General features: G+C 50.1%; 1 protein-coding gene across 4 annotated transcripts in view; it reads left to right on the top strand.

Moving 5' to 3' along the window:
- The first annotated feature begins 242 nt into the window (after nucleotides 1-242).
- The window catches only part of GRK4 (G protein-coupled receptor kinase 4), a 33,151-nt gene continuing 10,277 nt past the window's right edge, over nucleotides 243-23,116 (top strand). For 2 of the 4 annotated variants that reach the window (XM_056132808.1, XM_056132806.1), the window contains exons 1-8: nucleotides 243-376; nucleotides 7,889-7,984; nucleotides 11,310-11,422; nucleotides 11,847-11,924; nucleotides 13,887-13,990; nucleotides 16,705-16,797; nucleotides 17,983-18,046; nucleotides 21,495-21,635. In XM_056132808.1, coding sequence (XP_055988783.1) covers nucleotides 343-376; nucleotides 7,889-7,984; nucleotides 11,310-11,422; nucleotides 11,847-11,924; nucleotides 13,887-13,990; nucleotides 16,705-16,797; nucleotides 17,983-18,046; nucleotides 21,495-21,635 — 723 coding nt within the window. In that variant the 5' untranslated portion in view covers nucleotides 243-342. Of the gene's footprint in view, nucleotides 377-6,359; nucleotides 6,448-7,888; nucleotides 7,985-11,309; nucleotides 11,423-11,846; nucleotides 11,925-13,886; nucleotides 13,991-16,704; nucleotides 16,798-17,982; nucleotides 18,047-21,494; nucleotides 21,636-23,116 lie in introns of those variants that run through there. The other 2 variants (XM_056132805.1, XM_056132807.1) reach the window with 2 other exon arrangements.

Raw genomic sequence — 23,116 nt, forward strand, 5'->3', positions numbered from 1 at the left:
GCACGATGCGGCCCGGCGCCTGGGCGCGGCGGCGCTGAGCGCGGACACCCTGCGCGACGTGGGCCGGAGCCGCCGGTAGGGAGGCCGCGCCGCGGGCGGCGGAGGAAGCGGCCCCTGACGTGGCCGGAGCGATGGTTCTCCCGGTGGTGGCCGCGGAAGCCTCGGAAGGGGCGGGAGCGGCGGCGGGAGCGGGAGGAGCCGCCGCGCGAGCCGAAGCGGCCGCCCGAGCCGGAGCCGCCGCCGCCGCCGCGTTCCTCGCAGGCCCCCCGCGACTCCCCGCCGCGGCGCAGGCGGCGGCGCAGGCGGCGGCGCAGGCGGCGCGCCCTGGAGCTGCAGAACCTAATGGCCAACGCCTTGCTGCTGAGAGCGCGCCGAGGTGGGTGAGCGGGCGCCCCGGGCACCCGACCCCAGGGGCCCGCCTCGCCCAGGGCGTCACCGAAGGAGCGGCCTGGTTTCGCCCCCAGGACTCCTCCCCCTTTCCCTCGGCCGGCCGGCACCCCCAGACCCGAGGGAAACTCGAGTCAGCGAAAGGCTGGGGCGACCCCCGGTGAGGCGGCAAAAGGCGGTGCAGGGGACCTGGGCGCAGAGCTCAGTTCCTGGAGCCGTGGGTCCCTTGAACATCCCGGAGTGGCCCTGGTGCACGGCGCCTCCAGCCGCCCCCTCGAAGGAGAGAGCCATGCGCTGGCCCTTTGAAGGACAGAAAGGGCACAGGGAAGGACCTACTCCTGGCCTTGCGGTCAGGGATCCGTTCTGGCCATGTGTCTCTGGGCAAGTGCCTACACAGCTGCCCCCCTTCTCGTGCCCCCACTAGTCTTCGTGTGTGTTCGAGTCCCCTGAGAGACACTTACAAAGTGGTTCACGATTGGGTTTCAGTCATATGTCCCCAACAGTGCTTCCTAGGAGTGGTTTCCACAAGACCTCTTGGTCTGTAGTTGACTCAGACATTATGGTGTGGGCTGGTGGGTTTTATGCTGCTTGGTGACAAGATGGCAGAATCACCGAGAATGCCAGCCTAAGGCTGAAGTGATCACAGCCCTTCTACTCTGCTCCTCTAGTTGCTCTAGACTCTGCCTCCCAAGAGATCAGAGTGACAGTTGGGTCCCAGGGGTACAGCGTCTGGGGGACTGGGCTGCCTGCTGGGATTTTGTACCCTTGGGATCAAACTGCCCCCCTCCGGGATTCTGCATCCTCCAGAGGGGATTAGAACTAGGCCCACCAGGTGTGCCCCCCCCCCCAACACTGCCTGCTATAATCCCGCTGTAGCACTGTCTCACTTTCCTCCCGTTGTTCATCAGTTTGCTCAAGCGGGCCCAGTAACGTCTCCATGGTAAGACTTGTTACTGTGTTTGGCATATCGAATACGTCACAGGGAGCTTGCCAGGCTTTGCCATGCAGGCAAGATACTCTCAGTAGCTTGCCAGGCTCTCCGAGAGGGGTGGAGGAATAGAACCTGGGCCACCGGGTCGGCCATGTACAAGACAAACGCCTTACCTGCTAACCCCAAAATCCCAAAATATTTTCACTGTCACTGCCCTCCCGTTGTTCATCGATTTGCTCGAGCGGACCCTGTAACATTGTGAGACATGTTACAGTGTTTGACATACCAAATATGTCACGGGTAACTTGCCAGGCTCTCCGAGAGGGGCAGAGGAATCAAACTTGGGTCGGCCATGTCGGCTGTGTGCAAGGCAAAAGCCCTACCTGCTGTGCTATCGCTAAAATACTTTAAAAAGAAGTTAAATACAAAATTTGCTGACCAGAGCAGTAGCACAATGTGTAGAGTGTGTTTATATTACACACAGCCAACCCGGATGCAATCTCCACCAGAAGTAACCCCTAAGCATTGCTGGGTGTGGCCCCAAAGCCAGAAACAGAAAAAAAAATGCAAGTTTGCCATCTCTCTGTTTGTGGGGTGGGGGGTCACACCTGGTATCACTCAGACGTCATCTGGGCTTGGTACTTGCGGGGGCTTTTCTGTTGGTGCTGAGGAGTGAACCCGGCTGAACCCGGCCAAACATCATGAAGCACGCTCTGGCCTTAATCTCTACATTGGTTCCAGAGTTGAGCATGACCTGGGCCCCCTTTGGTCTTGCCCTCCTGCAGAGAGCACCTCAATATTTTCTGCTGCTGGCCGTTCCCCTTCCTGTCCAGCAGAGTTTCCCCTGTGTTTCACTTGTGTCTTTTCTGGGGATTGTGCCCATTCCTGCAAAACATGGGATAGGCTGTGGCTAAATTGTGGGCATGCTCATTCATACCTTGCAGATGCCTTGAACAGAGCTCCACCCAGAGACTTACAGTTATGATGCAGTGTGACTCTTGAAAAATAAATGTTGGCACATTCATCCACAGTGTCTGGGGGTGTGATAGGCTGCATGTGGGGTGACCCGGGGTGATCCCTTCCTATCCCCTTGCCCGGGACATATGCTCTGAGGGACCGAAGTTCTGTTACCCCATCTCTTTTGCCATCGTCACATGATGTTCTCCTGTTTTTGTGCAACGACATAGCCCTGCTGGATATGGATCACATCTTTTTGGGGGGATGGGGCAAAGTTTGGGATTGAATGTGACCACCTGCATGCAGATTCTGTACTCTGCCCCCTGAGCTTGCTCTTTGCCCACATGCCCACCTGTTCCCAGAGCAGATTGTACTCTGATGATTAGGGGGCTGACTTGGACTTTGGACTTTACTACATTCTATTTTGGGAGGCATAAAGAATTTGTGATATATATTTTATACGTATTATATAATACACAAACACACACACAATGGTAAGATGTGCAGACCCAAGAAAAGATGAAATGCAGGTTTTGGAACCTTGGATGCAGATGGAGTAGTTCAGGTTGAGTGAAGTAAACAAGAGAAAAACAGACAAGTATGAAGTGATGGTGCTCATCTGCAGTATATAGAGAAACAAATCAAGGTTATAGAAAATACTCATTGATAATAAACCCTGAGTGCTGAATTATAGAACCAAGAATACCAGTTTGGTGGGCGGGGCTGGGAGGGCGACAATGAAGTGTACTGGAAGTGACTCAGGGCAGTGATGGAGGGATTTGGGCACTTTGGTTGTGGTGAAGTGAGTTGACTATATACCAAAACCAGAAATGTCAATGCTAGTGCTAGCATGTAACCTAAAATATAATAATTTTGAGTTTTTTCATTGGTAGAGGCGGTTGGGCATTTTGGTGGTGATGCAGTAACATTGTCAGAACTGAAATAATTGATTGTAACCATGTCACTGAACTTAATCACACTTAATCACTTAACTTCCCGTTAGTCGTCGATTTGCTCGAGCGGGCGCCAGTAACGTCTCCATTTGTCCCTGTCGTGTGCTAGTGTAGCCCAATGGCATCTGTTTGCTCCGGGAACATGAAGAGCCTCAAACCGATCGTTCATGATCTTGACAAAGAAGTCTGACCATCTGGTAGGTGGGCGGCCACGCGGTCTTTTGACATCCCGTGGAATCCAGTTGGTAACAGCTCTAGTCCAGCGGTCGTCTTTAAATCTCATTACGTGACCAGCCCATCTGATTTTCGATATCTTGGCAAATGAGAGCATCCCTGATTCTTGATTGTCGACGGATGTCAGAACTCCGGATTCTTTCTCTCATTTGAGTGAAACGTGATATTCCAAGCATAGCTCTTTCTATTCTTCTTTGGGAGACCTGAATAGCGTTCTCATCTTGTTTGCAAAGGGCCCAGGTCTCTGAGGCATATGTTAATGCAGGAAGAACAGTGGAATCAAAGAGATGTGCCCGGAGCCGGAGATTCTTCGTCCTCTTAGCTATTTCTTCGACGTTCTTGAAGGCGTTCCAAGCCACTCTCTTCCTCCTGCGCAGCTCGGGTGCCAGGTCATTTGTCATGTTGACCTCTCGACCTAGGTACACATAGCTGTTGCATTCGGAGATGGTCATTCCGTTGAGAGAACTTCCACTACTAACGACACTACTTCCACTACCCAGCCGTCGCCACACTCCAGGACACTTTCCGGACCCGTGCGGCCACTTCGCGGCCCTGCAACACATCATAAGACACTAAATACCCATCTTCCGGAATTGTCGTACCGTATTTGATAGGGTTCAAATATGGTAACACCTACAAGGGTGATTAGAGGCCGCCCCAAAAGCCTCTATCCCTCTCGGAAAGACTGGCAAGCTACCGAGAGTCTCCCGCACGGAAGAGCCTGGCAAGCTATCCGTTGTGTATTCGATATGCCAAAACCAATAACTGCAACTGGTCTCATTCACCTGACCCTGAAGGCTTCACCGACATGGCAGCACTGAGAAGGATGAGAAAGGAGAGGCCGACAAAATCTCAAGGCCGAACTAGGCTGCCACAATGAAGGAAGACAAAAATGATCGTCTGTACTTTCAATGCACGTACGCTAGCATCAGATGCATCCATCGAGGACCTGATGGTATAAGCGCAAATGATCAAGTACGACATCATTGGTCTGACCGAGACAAGAAGACACGAATCTCACCATGCCGTTTTCGACACTGGAGAAGAATTGTTCCTCGGAACATGCGATAAAAGAGGTGTTGGAGGTGTCTGTGTCCTTGTCAACACAAACTTGGCCAAAAGCATTGATTCATTCGAATGCCTAACAACCCGAATCGGACGTTTACATTTGAATAGATGTGGCTCACTGCCTGCAGTTTCTATCTTCGTTGTCTACGCACCAACATCTCACTATGATGAAAGAGAAATCGAGAAGTTCTACATGGAGCTAGAGAAGTTCTATAAAGAAGACCACACCTTCTACAAGATCATTGTGGGTGATTTTAATGCAAAGATAGGACCGAGAAGATCAGCTGAAGAACTTCACAACGGGACCCATGGCCTAGAATGGAACGAACAGAGTGAGAGACTGTCTGAGTTCATCATGTCGACCAAGACCATTCATGGTAACTCACAGTTCCAGAAGGCAGAATCTAAACGATGGACATGGGAGTCTCCCGGTGGACGATTCCACAACGAAATAGACCACATCATATTCAATCGATGGTTTTGCCTGACTGATGTCACTGTTGTCCCAAAATTTCGAACGGGATCGGACCACCGTCTCCTTCGTGCAAAATTCTACTTCACAGAGCTGGGAGAAAGGGCTGCAAAGTTCAAAAAGAGAACTCCCAGAATGACCACCAACTGGGAACTCTTTGGTACTATTGCGGCAACATGGGAAGATGCCATTGTTGACAACATTGACGAGGAATACGATCGACTGGTTCAGCACCTCCATGAATGTGCGAGGAACGCCAAGAGAGAGATAGCCACAAAAAATCGCCTATCTTCGAAAACTCTTGAGCTAATTCGCCAGCGTGGTTTGGCGCATGCCTCAGGCAACCGCAAGCTAACGTCCGAGTTTGCAAAGCAGTGCAGAGATGCGATCAAGGAAGACCTCAAAGAGAGAAGAGCAGAAGTACTGGTAGATGCGGCAGAAGCCGGGAAAAGTATTCGTAACACCCGCCTGTCCTTCACCAACTACAAGACCAAGATGACTGCCCTCCGACGTCCTGATGGATCCATCACATCCTCCAGAACGGCAATGGAGAAGATTATCCATGACTTCTACTCAAATCTCTTTGATAGCCATGTACACTTGCCTACATACCAAATTCCACAGGATGGATATGTCGTTCCCAACGTTCTCCCTTCCGAAATCCAACACACCATTTCGTCAGTAAAGAAACAAACAGCACCCGGCCCAGACAAGGTCAGACCTGAACACCTGAAGAACCTGCCGTCGGTACTCATCAATACACTGGCTCGGCTCTTCACTCGTTACCTGTCTGAATGCAAGGTTCCGTCCCAATGGAAAACCAGCAGGACCGTACTACTGTTCAAGAAGGGAGACATCCATGACATTGGCAACTATCGCCCGATCTGCCTATTGTCTGTCATCTACAAGTTGTTCACTCGAGTCATCCTAAATAGGATTGGCAGAACACTAGATGAAGGACAACCATGCGAGCAAGCCAGGTTCCGCAAAGGATTCAGCACCATCGACCATATCCACACGATAACCAAGCTCATCGAAGTTTCTAGGGAGTTCAAGATGCCGTTCTGTCTAATGTTCATTGATTTAAAGAAGGCCTTTGATTCTGTTGAGACGGAAGCGGTCATTGAAGCCCTAGCCAATCAGGGCATTCAAGCCCAATACATCAGGATCCTCCGTGAGCTGTATTGCGGATTCACTACCAGGATCTATCTCACCATTCTACAAAGAAGTGATCGTTGATGTCAAGAGAGGGGTGCGGCAGGGTGATACCATTTCACCGAAACTCTTCAGTGCCACCCTCGAGAACATCATGCGATGACTGGAATGGGAAGGAATGGGAGTGAAGATAGATGGTCGGCAACTACACCACCTCCGCTTTGCTGATGACATTGTTTTAATAACATCAAACATCAGCCAAGCGGCACAAATGCTGGCTGACTTTGACCGTGAGTGTGGAAAGGTAGGACTACAGCTGAATCTTACGAAGACAATGTTTATGAGAAACAGCCTCGTTCCTGACGCCCCATGTCACTGAACTAAAAGGTTTAAATATATTATTGTAGATATTATAAAAAGATGATAAAATATGTCACAGACAGGGAAAGGTAATGTGATAAATGACTCATCCAAAAGAGACGAAGAGCTTTTAAAAAAAATTTTAGGTAAAGGTAAAGGTAAAGGCCCTCCCGTTGTTCATCGATTTGCTCGAGCGGGCCCAGTAACGTCTCCATTGGAGATTTTGTTGTTACTGTGTTTGGCATATCGAATACATCACGGGTGGCTTGCCAGGCTCCGCCGTGTGGACGAGATACTCTCGGTAGCTTGCCGGACTCTCTGAGAGGGGCGGAGGAATCAAACTCGGGTCGGCCATGTTGGCTGCGTGCAAGGCAAACGCCCGACCGCTGTGCTCTCGCTCCAGCCACAGTTTTAAAGCCTTAAAACTTGGAGATGGAGAGAGGGTACAGAAAATAGGGCGCTAGGGGCTGGAGAGATTGCACAGTGGGTAGGGCGTTTGCCTTGCACGTGGCCCACCCGGGTTCAATCCCCTGCATCCCATATGGTCCCTCGAGCACCACCAGGAGTAATTCTTTTTTTTTTTTTTTGCCTTTTTTGGGTCACACCCAGCAATGCTCAGGGGTCACTCCTGGCTCTGCACTCAGGAATTACTCCTGGCGGTGCTTGGGGGACCATATGGGATGCCGGGGATCAAACCTGGGTCGGCCGCGTGCAAGGCAAACACCCGACCCGCTGTGCTATCTCTCCAGCCCCAAGGAGTAATTCTTGAGTGCAGAGCCAGGAGTAACCCCTGAGCATCGCTGGGCGTGACCCAAAAAAAGCGAAAGAAGAAAGAAAGAAAGAAAGAAAGAAAGAAAGAAAGAAAGAAAATAGGGCACTTTCCTTATACATAGCCAACCTGGGTTCGATCCCTGGCATCTTATATGGTCCCCCCCCCCCCCCCAGCACTGCCAGGGTGATTCCTGAGTGCAGTCAGGAGTAACCCCTGAGTATCTCTGAGTGTAGCACCAAACAAACAACAATAGGGTCAGGCAGATAGTATAGTGATTAAGGTGCTAGTCTTAAATGCATCTAAGCCTGGTTTGATCCCAACACTGAACATCACCGGGAGTGATTCCGAGCAGAGCCATGCTTAGCCTCCAAGAACTATTGGGTGTGGTCCACACCTCCAAAGAATCTGGTTCCAATACAGTTAAATACTGTTTATGGATACGGACATTTCTAAGTGGATTGAAGTAATCACAGTGGATTAGTGATTGTGGTTGCTTCTGGTAGGTCCCTTAGTGGGATTTACATACCTGTAAACTACTGGATCTGATAGAACTGTTTCTGACCAGTCAAATGCCTCTCCTCCTCTCTTCTAAAATTTAGGAGCATTTGGCAGGAAAACTGGTCGTAGTAAGAAGTGGAAGGAGATGCTGAAGCTCCCCCCTGTGTCTCAGTGCCTTGAGCTGAGACATTCCATTGGTGAGTAGATGGCTGAGGTGCCATTTGGAGAGTCCTTGTTTCAACTTACAGATCTGTTTCCAAGTTGTATAGTAGATTGGGCTTGTGATTTTTCCCAGGAAAAGTAACCCTGCATTTTTTCTTCTGCAGTTAAATGTATATAGCAATTTACTCTTTCATTAAGACTTTTTCAGAGACTGGAAACAGGATTCAGCAGGAAGGAGCACAGGCTTTGCATGCAGGAAGCCAGGGTATGATCTTCCCCAGCGACCCATAATCACTGAAAACCACCAGGAGTGACCCCAAGCACCAAGTTGGAAGTGACCCTGTAGCACTGCTGGTTACTGTCCAAAACCACAAATTATTGATTTATTGATTTTGATTTTGGGGCCGCACGTGACTGTGCTCAGGACTTACCCCTGGCTCTGTGCTCAGGGATCCCTCCTGGCATGACTTAGGGGACCATACGGGCTTTGGGAATTTAAACGTGGGTCAGCTGCATTCAAGGCAGGCACCCTCCCTGCTGTCTCTCGACCAAAAGAGCCACCAAAAAGCTGTCTCTCCGGCCCCAAAGAGCCACCAAAAAAATTTAAAGTGGTAATTTCATTGTCCACACATAACAGAAGCGTTGGCAGATTGAAACGTCCTTCCCTGGCAGCCAGCAGGCACCCACTGAAGGAATGTTCCTTCCCTGTAACTCAGCAGTCCCCTATCTGAGGGGAAGTTCCCTCCCTAGAACCCTGAAGGGAAATTCCTTCCCAGTAGCCCAGCAGTCACCTTCTGTAGGAAATTTCTTCTGTAACCCAGCAGTCCACCCTCTCTGAAAGGAAGTTTTTCCTCTGTAAACCAGCAGTTCCCCCTCTGAATGGTTACCATTTTCATTTTCCTTCCCTTTTTCTCTGCATAAGGGGTTGAATTACTAGTAACTCAGGCCAGGATTAGTTAAACTGTTGGGGTATGGTGGATCATTCTAGAATCCAGAGGTGGAGCATTAGCTCCAGGTGCTGGTAGGAGCCTCGGAAGCATCAGGAAGTCAGTAGCTCAGTCAGAATTGTATTTTTTGGTTATGTTCTTCTGTTTGGTTTCCTGGCTGTACCTGGCCATGCACGGGGCTACTCCTAACATTGTGCTCAGAAATCCCCTGGCAGTACTCTGAGCACCAAGGAGTGCTGGGGATTGAACCCAGAATTCTTGGCTTAGAGTATTTTTTCTAGATTTTAAATCAGGGCTGGGGACTGGGCCACACCCAGGAGCTATTCTGGATTCTGTGCTCACGAGTGACTCTGGGTGGTGTGTGACGAAACCTTATGTGATAAGTATTGAACCAGTATCAGCTTCACTAGTGCTATTTCTCCAGCCCTACGCTAAGATTATTTTAAAAAGGCAATCCTGGGCTGTAGATTCTAGAATGTTCCACCACAGCCCAACATAGTTTAGCTGACTAATCCTGTCCTGAGTTACAAGCAGAGAAAAAGGGAAGGAAAATGAAAATTATAGCCAGTGTTCCCTTCAGAGATAGTAAAGTGGGTAGGGTATTTGTCTTGCACGTAGCTGACCTGAGTTGCATCCTGTGACCCCTTATGGTCCCCTAAGCCCCGCTAGGAGTGATCCCTGGGCAAAGAGTCAGGAGTGAGCCCTGAGTATATCTTGGTGTGGCCCAAAAACCTATAAATCAATAAACAAATCTTTTATTTATGGCTTTTGCCTTACACACAGCTATCCTCACTCCTGGCATCACATCCCATCCCCCACCCAGCACTGCCAGGAGAGACCCTAAAACAAAGAGCCAAGAGTAAGCCCTAAGCATAGTTGAGTGTGACCCTAAAATAAAAAGTCAGGGGCCAGAGGGATAGTACAGCTGGTAAGATGTTTCCCTTGTACACGGCCACCTAGGGTTCGATCCACATATGGTCCCCTAAGCTCCATCAGGAGTGATCTCAGAGCGCAGAGACAGGAATAACCCCTGAGTATTGCCGAGTGTGGCCCAAAATGCCCCCCCATTCATTTTTTTTCAGTGCTAATACTGGTTGGCTTCTGGGGTTTTTTGGTGGTTTTTTTTTTGTGTGTGTGTGGGGGATGGTTTGGGCAACATTTGGCAGTGGCCAGGAGTCACTCCTGAGGGAATCATATGTCATCCCAAGGATTGACCCTAGTTTGGTTGCATGCAAGGCAAACGCCTAAGCTGATCTGCTCTCTCCAACCCTTTCATATAGTGACTTCATTTTTCCTTTTCCTTTAGTCACCATGAAATTACAGTATTATTCTTGTCTGGGTTTGAAGGATACAGTGTCTCAACACTGATCCCTTTACCAGTATCCACTTCCATCTACCAATGCCCCCTTTACCTCCCACCCACCAATCTAGAGGCATCTTTGCTCAGTGCTCAGCACTACCAGTGCTCAGGATACTCAACTTTGTGCTCGGGCATGGCTCCTATTGGTGCTAGGGAACTGAGGGTCGCTGGGCATGGAACCCCACATCCTACAAACATATAGCTGCACTCAGCCTGGGGAGCCTCTGTCAGGCCCTCCTTCCTCCCTCTTTATGGTGTCAGTTGACAAACATCAACTGACAAACGTCAACTGTTTTAATAAACAGTTGCTCATCTTTGCTTGGTTTTTGTTTTTTCTCTTTTTTTTTTTTGTGACTGTTGCTTGTGCTTTTGGGGTGTCTCTGAAAGCCCTGACCAGGGTCCCCTGACTTACTGGTGACCTCTAAGGGTTGTATACTTTCTCTCTCCCATGCTGGCATGGGTCCAGGCAAAGTTGACTTGGGTGTGTGTTTGGTTAGGACCTGTTACATTCTTCTGGATGATTATGGATGGGTAGGAAGGCTCCGAGGGAGTTTGTGGCTATTGTCCACAAGAGCTGTCAGTGGCGTGGTTTGGAGGGCTGGCTCTGGCACCTCCAGGAAATGCTTAGGAAGTGGAGTCCAGGAAATTCATGGCTGAGAACTTATTTGGAAGTTCAGGGCCATTTCCTGTGGTGCTGAGGGGATTTTCCTGGGTCTGTGCTCAGGGATCACTCCTGGTGGTGTTCAAGGGGGAACTATAAGTGATGCTGGGACTGGAACCAGAGGCAGCTATATGCAAGGCCAGCACCTCAACCCTGTACTCTCTCCAGGCCCTGCATTTTTTTTTTTTTTTGGCTTTTTGGGTCACACCCGGTGATGCTCAGGGGTCACTCCTGGTTTTGCACTCAGGAAATACTCCTAGTGGTGCTTGAGGGACCATATGAGATGCTGGGAATCGAACCCAGGTCAGCCGTGTACAAGGCAAAAAACACCCTACCCACTGCCCCTGCGTTTTAACCAAAAATTTGTTTGCTTTTTCTCTGTCTTCACCCAGAAAAGGATTATTACAGTCTTTGTGAGAAGCAGCCAATAGGACGCCTTCTCTTCCGGCAGTTCTGTGAATCCAAGGTTGGCTTGAAGAGCTGCATTGAATTCCTGGACGCAGTGGTAATCCAGTCACCTGGCTGTTGCCACCCAATTGCTGTGATGTTAAAGTTGAAAAATTAAGATGAGGGAAAAGGGAGATAGTAAGGGGTTAAAGGCCTTTATCTTGCTCATGGCCCTCGTGAGGCACCAGGTCAGCTCCAGTAGTGGAAGAATCTGAGGCCTGGTCAGGTCAGTGAGGAAGTATACCCTACTCAGTAAAGCTAACCCCAGAGGCCGGAGCACTAGGACAGTGGGGAGTGGTTGGCCTTACATGTGGCCGACCGGGTTTGATCCAGGATCTCACATGGTCCCCTGAGCACCAAGGAGTAATCCTTGCATGCAGAGCCAGGAATAGCCCCTGAACATTTCTGGGTATGGATCAAAAACAAAAGCAAAAGCTAAAAAAGAAAATTGACGCTGTCTTTTTGCCCATCTCTACAATCAGGCAGATTATGAAGTGACTGCTGACGACAGCCAAAGAGACTATGGATTGTTCGTCTTAGATAATTTCTTTGGTAAAAAGGTATGTTTTCTTACATAGCTAACATGATGTAAAAAATAAACTCCCTTAAATCATTAGAGGGCAGGGCCAGATTTTCTTTGATGGATAAGTTATGATTCTGTTAAGATCTTTTAATTTCTCCGGAGTATCCTCTATGTATTTTCTTTTATCTTTTTTTTTTTTTTTTTTGCTTTTTGGGTCACACCTGGCGATGCACAGGTGTTAACTCCTGGCTCATGCACTCAGGAATTACTCCTGGAGGTGCTCGGGGGAACCATATGGAATGCTGGGAATCGAACCCACGTCAGCCACGTGCAGGGCAAACGCCGTACCCACTGTGCTATCGCTCCAGCCCCCTGTATTTTCTTTTTGTTCAGTGAGGAAATTAACAATTAAGTCTCTTAGAAGATTGAACCAAAGAATGTGAAAGCTTCTTTTTTCTCAAACAGAGTATAGAGGTGAACAATTGTATTTGTCTCTGTTGGACTGAGCCTATGGTTTTCTTCCTGAGGGGCTGGAGAATAGTATAGCGATTGCTCTGCACGCAGCCAATCTTGGTTTGATCCTGACGCTACGTATCCCCACGCCCTGCTGGAGAGTGGAATGAAAAGAAATTGCTCAACCTGACAAGGGACAAATACACCCACTCACAGCCAACACTATGCTATTATTTGGTTGAACTTTTTGGAGGCCATACCCAGTGGTGCTTGGGGCATTCTCCTTGTTCTGTGCTCAGGGGATCATGCCACCCTGGGGATTGAACCCAGGGTTTCTGCTGCAGAGCATGTGCTCAGCATCCTGAGCTCTCTTCGGCCCCCAATGGCAGCCTTCATTGCCCTCAGATCAGGCCCAGGACAGGGATCTTTGCTCTTCTCATTTGTATTTGGGTTTGTACTGAAAGTTCTCATCAGCACAGGTAGGCAGAAAATGAGATGAAAAGTGTCAGATTTGAAAAGGAAGTGATGAAAGGCCCTGCTTACAGATGATGTGATCTTCCTGGGTTCCCTGCTCAGACATGACATTAGAAGAAAATGCCCCAGAAAGGGTAGCTTGTATATGAGAGACATTTATTGGCACAGTTCTGAAGGTGGTATTTCAGACAAGGGGCAGGATGGCTCTGGGAAGCCTCTTCTTCCTGTATTCTTACAGGGCGCATGAGGCGAGGACCCAGAGCCTCTTTGTAAGGCACTAACCCTGTTCTTGACTGTCCATCCTCGTTGTCTAAGCACCGGAAACCCTACCTCCTGATGTTGGTCACCTTGGAGGTTAGGATTTCAATAGCACTACTATCTGGAAAGTCCCTAAGGTGCCCCACACACAGACACAAAAGAAGCTACTAGAATCAGGAAAGAAGGTAGGCCAGGTGGTAGGGTTTAGAGCTGACACGGACAGATGTTCTTCGGAAAGCATATCCAGGGCCTGAGAACGACAAAGCAGGTGCCCAGTTTTGTGCTTGGATTTACTCCTGGATCTGTGCTCAGGAATCACTCCTAGGGGTGCTCGGGGGACCACATGGGTGCTGGGGATTGAACCCCGGTTGGCCGTGTGCAAGGCAAGCACCCTGCCTGCTGTTCTGTCACTCTGGCTCCATCAGCCCCCATCTTGCCGACCTCTTTTACTCACTGCCATCTTCTTTGCCAGAGATTGACCCCACCAGCTCCTTCCTGCCCCTGGCTTAGGTGTCCCTGGGGACTGCAGCAGTGGCGCCTGGCAGTGTCTGTCCTGTAGGCCTACGGGTGGCCTGGCTGTGGGTGCACATCGTCCCTGTGTCTCTCAGCTGCTTGTTCTCTGGTCCATTTGGGAGTGTGGGGCCTGAAAACCAGACAGGACATTGGACTCGGGAAGATGAGGCTAGGGGTGGGTCTGAAGGCGGGGCTTTGAGGCTGTGTTTTCTGCCCTATAGTTGTTCATAGTAATTCTTAAGTCTGTTTGTAATTGGCAAATTCTGAAATCACTAATTGCTATATATTTGTCTGTGCTAAGACACCTGCAGTTCTTTTACCAGAAATCCCTCAGCCTGTGGTGTCAAAATGTCAATTGAAGCTAAAGGAGAAACCTTCCAGAGAAGTCTTTGAGGAGTGTGCGAGGTGGGTGGCTTGGGCCCAGCCCTGTGCACCATTCCTGGGCTAAATCTGAGGAAGGGGCTTTGGGTGGGGGAGAGCTTTCGTGCTGGAGACGGCTTTCCCTCAGAGCTCACCCAAGCGAAAGCAGAAAGCTCAAGTGTCGGTTGAGATCTCGCATGTCAGGGCCCCACATGGCTTTGTCCACTCAACACCGTGTTGGGGGTGAGGAGAGTTCTAGAACTGGTTTTCTGTGGAGGTCACCTTGCTGCCGATGCCTTTCCTCCACATCTTTGCTTTCTGGACAGGCACATTCTGTCTCAGAGTGCTTTAGCTGACTTGACTGCTTTCTGGACACAGGGAGGAGGAAGGTTTCTGAGGTTTCTGAGGCGGTCTGAGGGCCATGTCCTCCATGAACTCAGAGACGACTGATACTGGGGTTGGAATGACTGGACGGATGGACTCTGTGCCACACTCCCTGAGCTTGGCGCCATGAGCAGATGGAATCTGTTCCTGCAGCCTCCAACCCCATGATTCTCTGACAGTCTGGGTCTAAGCAGGGCGGCTGAGGGCTCGGGATTGCCTGGCTCCAGAACTGCAGCCTTGGCCTCCTGGCCCTGCCGTCACCTCAGGCCACAGTATGCCAAGGACTTGAGTGACCCTGTGCCGGGCTGCCGGGTCTCTGGGCACTGTCTCTCACTGCCCCAGTGGCTGGACAGAGATGAGGCATCCAGAGATGGGAGCTGGGATGTGTGAGAAGAGTAGAGCTGAGTTCATGACAACGATGGAGGAGAGCTCAGTAGGAGCAGCAGGCCAGGGCGGGGGGTTGTGCTGTGCCCCCCATCTGGGGAGGCCAGCGGGCTCCCAGTCCTCAGCCCACATGCTCATCCAGGAGTCCTCACGGTGCCCCCCAGTGTCCAAGGAGCCCTGGGATGCAGACCTTTAGTTCACGCTCCCCCGAGGACATGCAGTGCTCTCTCCGGGCTCAGAGTAGGGAGGGCCCAGGGGAGTGACCCAGAGGCAGCTGGGGAGGTGCAGAGGAAACGTAGGAGGGAGGCTTGTTTGGTGCTTGCTGGGCAGGGGACCCTCAGTCTCTGTGGCTTCATACTGGGTTAGAGGTGGTGTGTGTGGAAGTGGGGTGTGTGTGTGTGTGTGTGTGTGTGTGTGTGTGTGCGCGCGCATGCGTGCGCACCCGCTGAGCCATGGCACTCCAGCCCCTGCTCTGTGGCTGCACCCCTGCATGTGCCAGAGCAGCGGTGCGTGTGGTCTGGGAGGCTCGAAGAGCACCAGGTTTTTGGTGGGTTCAGAAGATTTCACGGGTCACTCTCCAACACCCCTGGAGGTCTCGGCACGCACCAAGTCGCAGCACAGTCGAAAATCACTTTCCTGTCCCAGCAGTCAAGGTGCCAGTCAGGATGCGGTCCAGAAAACCTTCTCCAAAGTGAAGTGCAGCATCAGAACAAGGGCTCCTCAGAGCTCTGCCACCCAGTGGGATGCTGTGCCCAGAGTCCCCACTTATACTCCCCTGGGGACAGCGCCACTGATGCTAGGGGCGGACACTGACACTCAACAGTGGCCCCAGCCAGAAGGCCCAGAGGATCGTTTCCTCCACATGGTGCCCAGCTCCTCACCTGCAAACGGGATCTTTCCCTCCTGCATCTGTTCTCCAAGAAAGAATTTCATTACTTCTACCATAATATGATACGGAAAACTTGGGAGACAAGGCCAAGCCCATGAGGCCTCAGCAAGAAATTCGTAGCAGGGCCGGAGTGATATTACAACAAGTAGGGCATTTGCCTGGCGTCAGCAGAACTGGGTTCAATCTCTGGCACCCCATGTGGTCCCCCAAGCACCAGCAGAGTGTTCCCTGAACAAAGAGCCAGGAGTCAGCCCTGAGCACCCCTGCCTGTGGCCCAAAAAGAACAAGAAATTTGTAGCATAGGGGGCTGGAGAAAGTACAGCAGATAGGGCACTTGCCTTCCACACAGCCTACCTAGGTTCGATCCCCAGCATCCCATGTGGTCTCACAAGCATAGCCAGGAGTAACCCCTGAGCATTCCAGGTATGACCTCAAAACAAATTTCTGGCATAATTGGTTACCTAATCCCAATATTAAAACTGAGGTCCCTTATTTTCTCCCAAAGGGCTCTTCCATTCAGACATTCACTCTAGTCCTAGTTACAAGATCCATTCTCTTCTAAAACCCATGCTTGTGTGCACATTTTGTACACACTGGGAGTGAATGTGGGCAGTTATCTTTCTGCTTTATAAAAACTTTCATAGAGTTTTTATCAAGTCATTTCTTTTCTGATGTCCATATACATAAATAGAACCTCTGAACTTTTTATATACATAAAAAGGGTGGCTAAATGATAGAGTTTCCTGCCTTCATTTTTTTTTTTGGCTTTTTAGGGTCACACCCAGTGATGCTCAGGGTTTACTCCTGGCTTTGCACTCAGGAATCACTCCTGGCAGTGCTGGGGGATCATATGGGATGCCGGGGATCGAACCCATGTCGGCCGCATGCAAGGCAAACGCCTTACCCGTTGTACTATCGCTCCAGCCCCTGCCTTCATATTTTCAATGAAAGCATTAAAGTTCTAGAATGTCACTATTCGGTGTCCAAGGCTCAGTGTGTAGATTGAATCATCCATTCTCAGTGCCTGTTAATGTATTGGGTATGATTGTTTTTGTATTGCAGTTAAACAAGTATATTTAATTGCATAAAAATATTTTTCTAGATCTGTCCATAACTATTTAAGTGGAGAACCATTTAAAGAATACCAAGAAAGTGCATATTTTTATCGATTTTTACAGTGGAAATGGCTAGAAAGGTATGTTGTATTTGAAATTCAAACTGATAGCTTTATTTTTCTTTTTGGGTCACACTCAGTAATGTTCAGGGGTTACTACTGGCTCTGCACTCTGGAATTACTCCTGGTGGTGCTCGGGGGACCGTATGGGATTTTGGGGATCAAACCTGGGTCGGTCTTGTGCAAGGCAAATGCCCTCCCCACTGTGCTATTATTCTTCCAGCCCCAAAATAGTAACTTTTTTTTTGCTTTTTGCTTTTTAGGTCACACCTGGCAATGCACAGGGGTTACTCCTGGCTCTGCACTCAGGAATTACCCCTGACTATGCGTAGGGGACCATATGGGATTCTGGGAATCAAACCCAGGTTGGCCGAGTGCAAGGCAAACACCCTACCCACTGTGCTATTGCTCCAGCCCCCAAAATAGTAACTTTTCTTAAGGCAAAATAGTATGGAAATAATTTTCTATTTATCAAAGCAGTGCTATGAGTTGGTAGTCGGCTGTGGTCCTCCTGATGTGAGTGATTTTGCCCTGTTTCCACTCAGGGAGCCCTACTGTGCTGAACTGGGAGGCAGTGTGTATCCCAGACCCCAGTGCACCGTGCTCACCACGGCCTGCTTGGCCTCAACCAGTGTTGGGCCCTGATGTGTGCAGTGGAGGTTATTATAGACCTTCCCTACTAGATCCCTAGAAGCACCTGCGAAACGAGTCAGCTCTTAGCACAGGACATTCTAACTGATATAATAGCTGCCACTGACCTTGTATTCTAGCTAATATTTGCCGATGAATTCCAGTTCAGATGTTCCCTTGAGATACTCTGTTTCTTTTCTCAAGGGAAGCTTACAGAAAATAAGTCATTCTTTCCTCCAACAACTTTGAGTCCCTGCTCAGAAGCTGTGAAGAATGCAGAGATCTTTCAGAGTGGGCAGGCTTGCCTTTAGTGATGGTAACCTGCCTGCTGCTCAGAGCAAGTTCCTGCTCCTGGGGGCTGTTAGAAACCCCCTGGGAAGGCTGGAGAGAGAACAGCAGGCAGGGCACCTGCCACTCATGCACGTGGCCGACCCAAGCTCTATGCCCGCCCCACCAGGGCTAATCCCTGCGCACTGAGCCAGGAGTAAGTCCTGAGCACCAAGAACACAAGCGGAAAAACAAACTGGTGTGATGGGAGAGCTAAGACCTATTTTTCTCTTCTTTTCAACTAACTAGGCGCCCAATAACAAAGAAGACGTTTCGATATTACAGGATTCTAGGAAAAGGTGGTTTTGGAGAGGTAAGTAATGTCCAGAATTGATGAGCAGTACGTCTCCAGATCATGGTGCTTTCTGAAAGGCGTCACTGGGGCTGCATTTCCTTGTGTCTCCTGGAAATAATTAAAACCCACAGTGAAAGTAAGGTGCAACAAACGGTACGGAAAAGCCCTTGGCCTCTGTGGTGTCACCTGTCACTTCGAACTGCTCTAAGATGGCACTTCCCCTTGTCTGATGAGGCAGCAGGTCTCTGTGGGCAGGTTGTGCTCACTAAGAAATTGTTCTGTGTCCCTGTTGTGGGGCTTCTCGTACCGAATTTCCCTGAGTTCAGATGAGTCTCAGAGTTCATGTTGCCCAGAATATTAGACTGAACACGTGCCCTTCCTGCGAGTCTGCGTGGGTGTCTGGGCCCACGGCCACTGGGAGGAGGGGAGGCTGCCAGCGCTTGTCGAGAGGCTCTCGGGCATGACATGGTGGTGCTCCTGCAGAGACTCCAGTGGCTGCAGGGCATCAAAGAGGCAGAAATGGCCTCCTGGGCTCTCTGGGATAATGGGGCAGTTCAAGGATTTTCAAGCTTCTAGAGGCCACAAAGCCTCGGAATGTGAGAGCATGTTAAGTCAGAAGCGAGCAACACGGCCCATGGGATCTAGCCATGCTGGACCCGAGGTTCTCCAGAAGCCAAGGCCACCAGTACTCCCTGACAGGTGATTAGCCCCAGCGGCCTTGTGCTCTGAGGTCGGCCTCACTGCCTCATGAGAACTTGATCCCCTTAGCCACTGCTTTAGGAGAATTGGGCACATCAGCATGTCCTGGGGGGGTCTTTAGAATATTTCTGGCCAGAGAGGTAATACTCTTGCTATGCCCATGACCTGAGTTTTATCCCTGGCACCACATGCTCACATGCTGTCCCCTGAGCCCTGCCAGGCATGATCTCTGGGCATGTTCCAGGAGTAACCCCTGAGCACCACTGAGTGTGACCCACAAACAAACTATATATGTATATATTTGGGACCAGAGTGATAGTACAGTAGAAAAGGTGCTTGCCTTGCACATAATTGACTCAGGATTGATCCCTGGGACCCCTTGGGGTCCCTGTGAACCCCCAGGAGTGAGCCTTGAGCACCACAGGTTTTGGCCCCGAAATCACAACAAAATTCTCACTCTTCTGCCCACCGTCACTACTGAACAGTACCTCTTGAACATTTATACTAAGCAGGACAGTAAGTCACCTTCCCGTCCACTCTTCTACCTTTCTGGGTCAGGCTCTGTTACAGGACAGAGATGGAAAGCACCAAGACCAGGGTCTTGTGTTGACAGAGCATGCTACATGTGAGTGACATGATGGCAGCAGTTTAGCTGTGACGGACTCAGTGTGTTCTCCAGCTTACAGACCACTTCATGTGCGCCTGTTTCCAAGTAAAGTGTTCCTCAGTAAGAGGTGATTTTGCGGCAATAGTACGACTGGTCTTCAGTAAGAAGTGTGAGATTCTGTGCCAACAGTCCAGTTGATCTAAAGTAAGAGGTGGGAGAGTCTGCGCCAGCAGTCAGACTGGTCATCAGTAGACATGAATTCTGGGCCAGAGACCATTGGGGATGCTTGGATTCACAGTGGCCACCCACAGGCCCAAGCACAATGTCAGCAACCCAGGGACTGGCACAGCACAGACAGCACTGCACACCGCCAGGGTGTGCCAGTGCTGTTGGGGAAGTGAGGTTCCCATGGAGCAGCAGGCAAGCATCCACCTGGGTGGGCTGCACCTGGGCAGCGAAAGGAAGAGGCTTCTTTAAGGGCCAAAGAGGAGGAAGGAAATGTCATTGTCAGTCTGACCGAAAGATGCTCTGGTGCCTCCAGCAGTCGCCATTTGGATTCTGTCAGTGCAGATTTCCTTGCAAGCCCGCTCAGGGAGGGGCATGTACTAAGTGGGCTCGGGCGCTGTGGCCACCAAGCCCTAGGCCTCTTGGGGAGTTATATCGCTGCATTCATCGGCACTTACGGCATTTCCCACAAGTCATGTATTTTGCCTTCAAGCTTCTTTCAGTGAGGGATAAATGGTGTCATCTCTGCTTTATTCTTCAATTAAAATTTAATTTTACAGGGGCTACACACAGAGGTGTTAGGGGGCCTGTGCTCTGCCACCAGGAATTCCCCAGTGGAAGGGCTGGTACTTCTCTTGACTCTTAAAAGTGACCAAGGGGGTGGGGGTGGGAGGAGCCTATCCTGGTGATGCAGGCCCTGGGTCCTGGGACTCATTTTTGTGTATGTAAAATGTTTTTGTAGGGGCTAGGGCAGAGTTCAATGGGCTAAGTTCATGTGGAGGCCTGTCTATCCCTGGTACCACATGGACGCCCCCCAACTAGTACTGGGAGAACTGTGAGCACTGAGCAGAGAGTAGCCCCTGAGTATTGCCAGATATGGTCTGATAACAATCCAAGATAGTTAAAGTACTTTTAGAAAGATGCTTTTTTCAGTGTAAGTTATTGTGTAAATACTACTCTAAAGATCTAAGAATAAAATTATGGAAAGTCGTAAATTACATGTTCTTATATTTCTGTGCTATCACTTTGGGGACACACTCCTGACCACGCACAGGAGTCGTTCCCAGCGGTGCTCGGGGCTGTGTGGCAGGGGTTGAACCCGGGCCTCCTGCCTGCCTCAGGTGCTCCAGCCCTTTGAGGCATGTTCTCTGGCATCTATATCTGTATATTCTTAATTTACTTCTTTATTTGGTTTCTGGGCCACACCCGGCAGTGCTCCGGATTACTCCTGTCTTTGCACTCAGAAGTCACTTCTGGGGGTCTGGGGGTCCGTATGGGATGCCGGGATTAAACCTGGGTTGACTGCATGCAAGGCAAGGCCCTCCCTGCTGGACTGTCTCTCCAGTTTCTAGTTGTTAAAATTTAAAAAAATAATTAATGAAGTTCCCAAGCAATAGTACAGTTGGAACAGCACTTGCCTTGCATGTGGCTGACCCGGGTTCAGTCCCTGGCACCCCATATGGTCCCCCCATCCCTGAGTGCAGAGCCAGGAGTAATCCCTGAGCACCACTGGGTGTGTCTTCCCCCAACCCCCAGTCAGTGTAATCAGCCACAAGAGTCTTTAGCTCTGGTTCTCACAGTGGGGAGAAAGGAGAAGGGGCTCCACTAAACACACAGACTCGGTAACCGGAAAAATGCCGGTGCTGTGTGTGCAGAATGGGGCTGAGCTGCACTCCTGCCTGCCCCCTCCCACCTGCACCCCCCACTCCTGCTTGTATCCCCACCCCCACCTGCGCCCACTCCCACCTGTCCCCCATTCCCACCTGCACTCCCACTCCCAACTGCACCCCCGTTTCTACCTGTGCCCCCACCCCACCTGTATCCTCACTCCCACCTGCGCCCCCACCCCCACCCCCACTCCTGCCTTCCCCTGCATTCCCCTGGGCCGGCTGGGCAGCTGGGTCTAGGCCTCGACACCCTTTCTCTCTCGACTAGGTTTGTGCCTGCCAAGTGAGGGCTACAGGGAAGCTGTACGCCTGTAAAAAACTAGAGAAAAAGAGAATCAAGCAGAGGAATGGGGAAGCCATGGCTCTGAATGAGAAGAGGCTTCTAGAAAAGGTGCACAGCAGATTTGTGGTAAGTACCTGCCTCCCCTTCTGTTCACACCTCTGCTGCCCTGCACAGCTTCAGTCAACTGCAGCCCTGTCCACTCTGAGCCCTGGCAGGGGAGTGGCAGGCCAGTCTGTTGCCCGCTGCGCTGTCACGGCATGGACCTCCTCCTTGGCCATCCCTATGCTGGGCCAGGAAGGCGCCAGGGAGTGGCCCGGCCAGAGCCAGACGTGGGCAGGCAGCGTTAGTAAGTGAAGAAAACAAAATAGTGGCATCAGAGAGTTGTGTGAAACCTACTTTTGTATCTACCTGAAACAACTCCATGGTCTGGATTTTATGGGGTTCTTTTTTTTTTGTGCTTTTTAGGATAACATTGCCACAGTGAGCTTAGGTTTATCAGGTTACACCCATCACAGTCACTCCCATTCCTCTGTTTATCTGTAAACTCTTCTCTGTGCTCTCCTCCCCAGCTAATCACCTTTTCTCCCTAATCAGATTTTGTTAGCTTGTAAGATCAGATACTTCTAAGGACACTGAACTTGTATTGTAAGTTATATTCTTTGGATAGTTTACCTTAAAGCAATATCCTTTCTGTATGAACACAGGAAGATAGCTATATTATGCTTTGTAACTTGGGAGTTGATTGATTTCTAATAATATTTACTGCTGGGCATCTGCTTTCTTGACTCAGTTGCCCTTAGTTCCTAGCACCCCAAAAGCAGTGTCCCAACGAGGGACTGAATGGACCCAGGGCAAGCTGTGAGCTACCCTGGCATCGAAATGGACCAGGTCAAAGCACCATGATACTCAACTCTAAGTTGAGGGCATGATCATGGACAAATGCTGTCACGATCCAAAAGTAAGTAACAAGACTAAGAGCCTGCTGGGGCTAGGAAGACTAACCTGACCTGAGGACTGTGGAATACATAGTGAGATGTCCTCAGGAAGAACCAAACTAAGTTTATATCTCTTACTGTGCTCATACAGAATGACATTCCATTGATATTGGAAGTAGATTTACTACAACTATTTAAGTAGATTACTAGCTGAGTAAAGAATACACCCTTGTTGGGATCCCACCTTGAGCAGAACTCCTAGTAATCTGGAATAATCTCTTTAGATGAAATTTTATCCTTGAGTTAGTCTCCTCAAGGATAAAGTAAGGAGTGGTCTTACCTCTCTTTGCTGATTTGCTAATGTTCAACCCACCTTTGTGTCACCACCCTATGTGATTGCGATATAAACTAAGACCTAAGCTCGGAGGGGGCTTGGGCTCGAGAGAGCAGAGACTGAGGCTCAGGCTGAGGCGCAGGCTCGGGCTTGGGAGCTCGGGCTCCAGAGGGCAGAGTCAGAGGTGAGATTGAAGATTGGAATAAACTACAATTGATACCAACCAGCCTGGTCCTCATTCGTTCCTTTGCCTGCCCATCGCCATCAACCTCCCTGGGGTCGGGGAAATGGCTCGAGGCTACCGAATGTGGAGATAGATAGAGCGCACTGGACTTTAG

This window comes from Sorex fumeus, unplaced genomic scaffold (assembly GCF_029834395.1).
Source record: "Sorex fumeus unplaced genomic scaffold, SorFum_2.1 ptg000095l, whole genome shotgun sequence".
NCBI classification, from domain to species: Eukaryota; Metazoa; Chordata; class Mammalia; order Eulipotyphla; family Soricidae; genus Sorex; species Sorex fumeus.